General features: G+C 38.5%; 1 protein-coding gene across 1 annotated transcript; it reads right to left on the bottom strand.

Moving 5' to 3' along the window:
- Positions 1-1,701: 1,701 nt before the first annotated feature.
- LOC124924410 (rRNA 2'-O-methyltransferase fibrillarin-like) lies at positions 1,702-2,100 on the bottom strand. Its single transcript, XM_047464453.1, has 2 exons — positions 2,034-2,100; positions 1,702-1,952 (listed from the first exon to the last, which is right to left on the bottom strand). The coding sequence occupies exons 1-2, from the start codon at positions 2,098-2,100 to the stop codon at positions 1,702-1,704; spliced, it is 318 nt and encodes a 105-aa protein (XP_047320409.1).
- Between the last annotated feature and the right edge of the window lie 433 nt (positions 2,101-2,533).

Genomic DNA, 2,533 nt, shown 5'->3' with positions numbered 1-2,533 from the left:
AGGATTCACTATAATATGATTTGAATCAAATACAGTTTGCACACACATAGCTCACTATTGAACAGAACACACTCTGTTCAACTTACAAGATAAAGAATATCACTCAGCTAAAGGATGCTTTTGATTCTAACTCTCTCTTGATTAACACACAATACAATCAGGAAAGCAGCTAACAGTTTGAATATTCAAGAGCTTGATCTCTGGATTTTTTCTCAGAATGTGAATGATAGATTGAATGCTCGAGGTTCTAACAGCTCTTCCGTTGTCCTTAAGAATCTTTAAATAAGGCACATGTACCAACGATCGAATCTTCATAATGATACGTGGCACTCTTCCATTGGAATGTCTCCATAGTACACAGCAGACTCTAAATACAAGGATCGTGGCCGTACACAATAGGTAGTGCGCCGAATATTCTTCAGAGATTTACCTGCAAGACAAGTAGTGGGAAGGATATTTGCTTATGTGTCATTGGTTGATTGGTTGCATCGGGCTGTAGTACTGATCTTCACTAGAAAGTGGAGCAGGTAGCGTACAACTATAGCATGTGGGTAAGCGGGTGCTAACTTCAAGTAACTGCTTAAGCAAGGCATTAGACGTATTTCAATTAGACGACCTCGTCTAATGAAATCAAACGTCTCCGTCTAATAACAGAATCCATTAGACCACCGGGTCTAATGGGATTAGATTTACGTCTAATTGTAATTACTTCAGACTAATCTGAAGGAGTTAGACTGCACGTCTAACTTTCACCAGTTAGACTGCACGTCTAACTTTCACCAGTTAGACTGCACGTCTAACTTTCTCTTTATATTAGACTGCACGTCTAATTACGGTTTCACTTCAGACTAATCTGAAGGAGTTAGACTGCACGTCTAACTTTCTCTTTCTATTAGAGTGCATGTCTAACTTTCTCTTTCTATTAAACTGCATGTCTAACTCCATGAGTTAGACTGCACGTCTAATTACGGTTTCACTTCAGACTAGTCTGAAGGAGTTAGACTGCACGTCTAACTTTCAAAATCCACTAGACTGCACGTCTAACTCCACGAGTTGGACTGCACGTCTAATTACGGTTCTATTAGACTACACGTCTAACTCCACGAGTTAGAATGTACGTCTAATTACGAGTCCATTAGACTACACGTCTAACTTTCACTAGTTAGACTACACGTCTAATTACGAGTCTATTAGACTGCACGTCCAACTCCATGAGTTAGAATGCACTTCTAATTACTCCAGTTAGACTGCACATCTAACTCCGTGCATCTAATACCAAATCGGTCTAATGAACCTCATTAGAACCAAGTCTAATGAAATTTGATTTCAATACACCTGTATCAAACAATTAGACGCGTATATAATCCATTCATCATTTCATCATCAAAATTCCAATAGTCAAACTATTTCAACAATTAGTCAAAATAATTTGACCCAACAATTCCCCCTTTTCGATGATGAGATTGAAACTTTGCATAAATAACAAATTAAGCATTCATCATATAAATGTAGGGTAAAACTTGTTCATTCATCACACATAACCACTTTCAAAAACCAATATTCCAAAAACATAGTCAAAGAAACATAGTTTAAAAACTTAACAAAGTAGAAGAAAGGAGACTATTGTTCTTCCTTTTTCACTCGAGGATCGATTGGATAGGTAAATCCTCCACCACTCATCCCTTCACCAGTTAGCAGGTTTTAAAACGGAGGAAGAGCATGACCACCACGACCGCTTCCACTAGATCTCCCACCACGATCACCGCCACTGGTACGACCTCTGCGATCACTACCAGATTGCCCACCTCGACCACCACTATTGCTTCGGCCTCCGCAATCACTACTGCTTCTACCTCTGCCTCTTTTGGTTGGCCTTGGATTTTTATCATTGGTTGGTGCTCGCTTAGATCTGGTGTCGGTTAATACACCGTCACCTCTTCTACTAGGCTCACCTTAAGTGATACGAGTCTGTTCTTTTTCAGCAGCAACTTTTGTATTTTCTTTCTCTTGAAATTTCTACTCCAACCTTTCACCATCAGATCTTCTCGGGCTACCTTGAATTTCAATCATCTGATTCTTGAATAATTCCATTGATTCCATGATCTCAAGATGATTATCAAGATTGATTTGTCTTTCAAAACTCATCATTTCAGATTGACGATTGTAGATATGCTTTTCAAATTTGGAGAAATTTGAATTTGAGACATGAGTCTCATACGTATTCTTCTTCAGTGTATTATCCAACTCTTTAAGGATTTTGACACATTCAACAAATTCTTTTCTGTCTTCTTTCTGGGTATTCAAGATTGTTACCATATTTGATCCCATAGATACCACATTCTTCTGAAGAGAGGAAAGTAGAGAATTCATAGTCTTCAGAAGCTTGGTACTATCAGTAGAGGATCCTTCATTAGATGAATCATCTTGTGATTCTATGCCATTCTCTGAATGGGGTTAACTTCGGTGTGAATCTGCAGGGATTGCTCCAGTTCATCCTTCTTAGACTCATTTCCAGTTTTATTTCACTCTTCTT

The sequence above is a fragment of the Impatiens glandulifera genome, chromosome 2, assembly GCF_907164915.1.
Source record: "Impatiens glandulifera chromosome 2, dImpGla2.1, whole genome shotgun sequence".
NCBI classification, from domain to species: Eukaryota; Viridiplantae; Streptophyta; class Magnoliopsida; order Ericales; family Balsaminaceae; genus Impatiens; species Impatiens glandulifera.
This window is presented reverse-complemented; position numbering and strand designations above follow the sequence as displayed.